The following is a 1,488-nucleotide window of genomic DNA, read 5'->3' on the forward strand; positions in this document are numbered from 1 at the left end:
CAGCCTGAGAAGCTCTGCAGCCTGTAATATGTACAGGCACTGTCAGAATTTAGCATCCATACACCTGCACCACCACCACCAATCCCCCTGTCCCAAGCCCTCAGGAGGGGTGGGAAGGACCAGCTCCAGGTTCATCTGAGCCCCTACAAACTTATCCCAGCCCAGGTTACCGTAGATGGTCCCGTTGACGCAGCATTTCTTGAAGCTCATGATGTTCTGTGTCAGGGTGCCCGTCTTGTCCGAGAAGATGTACTCGATCTGCCCCAGCTGGTCGCTGAGGCTGGTGCTCCTGGCTTCAGCTGGCATGTCCTTGGCACCATAATACATCTCCAGGTCCCAGTTAATAAAACAACTGTTCACCAGGTAGATGAATTCAAACCTAGGGAGTCCAGGAGGAGGAAACAGGGAGAAGGAGATGGTGTTCCTCACAGCCCAGGGGCACTGACACAGGAAGGAGAGGCAGGGGGAGGTCCCCACCTTGATCCTACTGCTCTGGGCTTGGGGGACACCAGAGGGTTTTCATTGCTCGTGGCCAGGCTTCCAAAAATCTCCTCACCCACCGGGTCCCCTCTGGAATTCTGGTGAATTTGGTGACCAAATTCACAGGTCTGGAGGGCCAGTGAGGGGCCCAAAAGTTTGGAAACAGCTTTTTCCAACATAAATGGTGATTGTTGCCTGCACAGAGAAGCTGTGCCCTCCTCCCCCACCCTGCTGCTGTCCACAGGAAGCCCAGGAATATCTCAGATCCTGCTCCCAGGGAGCTGCACCTTCCTCAGAGCCATCCTCAGCCTGGCCACAGTTCCCAAACAGCCCAGGGCTTGGATCCCTGTTGTGCTTTTCCCCTGGAAGATCTCCAAGCAATCCTTGCTGTTTGTAGGATACAAACCCATCCACCCTTCCCCTGTCCCAGCTAAGGGAGCACCTGGGAATCACCTTGGCCACACCTTGACCTTCAGTGCAGCCTCATTTTGGGGCCATGACCCGAGTTCCAGGTGAGGGCAGGGGGTGGGTGCTGAGCCCTGATCCCTGCCAAGCTCCTTACGTGATGTACATGGACATGGGGATGATGACGCTCAGCAGGATGGTGAAGCCCCAGAAGTTGAGGAAGGCCTGCTGGACAGGGCTGGTGTGCTTGTAGAGGGCAGCCAGGTAGCTGTGCTTCTCCTGGAACGTCCTGGCCCAGAACCCAGAGGCGACGGCGAGGCCCAGAGACGTCACCAAAAGCAGCAGGAAGATCTGGGGGGGGAAGCCAGCATGAGAAGGTCCCAAGATGAGAAAGTCCCAGGATCACAGAGCCCACCAGACTCTTCTCTAGAAGGCTCCAGGGAGAGCTCAGAGCCCCTTGCAGGGCCTAAAGGGGCTCCAGGAGAGCTGGAGAGGGACTGGGGACAAGGCCTGGAGGGACAGGACACAGGGAATGGCTCCCAGTGCCAGAGGGCAGGGCTGGATGGGATATTGGGAAGGAATTGTTGGCTGGGAGGGTGGGCA

The 1,488-nt window shown here is 57.1% G+C and overlaps 1 protein-coding gene across 1 annotated transcript in view; it reads right to left on the reverse strand.

The window, feature by feature from the left end:
- Positions 1 to 1,488, reverse strand: part of ATP8B3 (ATPase phospholipid transporting 8B3) — a gene marked incomplete at its 5' end in the record, with an annotated part of 12,705 nt that overhangs the window by 10,860 nt on the left and 357 nt on the right. The window contains 2 exons of the mRNA XM_015651472.1: positions 80 to 379; positions 1,043 to 1,236. Coding sequence (XP_015506958.1) covers positions 80 to 379; positions 1,043 to 1,236 — 494 coding nt within the window. The remainder of the gene's footprint in view (positions 1 to 79; positions 380 to 1,042; positions 1,237 to 1,488) is intronic.

This window comes from Parus major, chromosome 28 (genome assembly GCF_001522545.3).
Source record: "Parus major isolate Abel chromosome 28, Parus_major1.1, whole genome shotgun sequence".
Lineage (NCBI taxonomy): Eukaryota > Metazoa > Chordata > Aves > Passeriformes > Paridae > Parus > Parus major.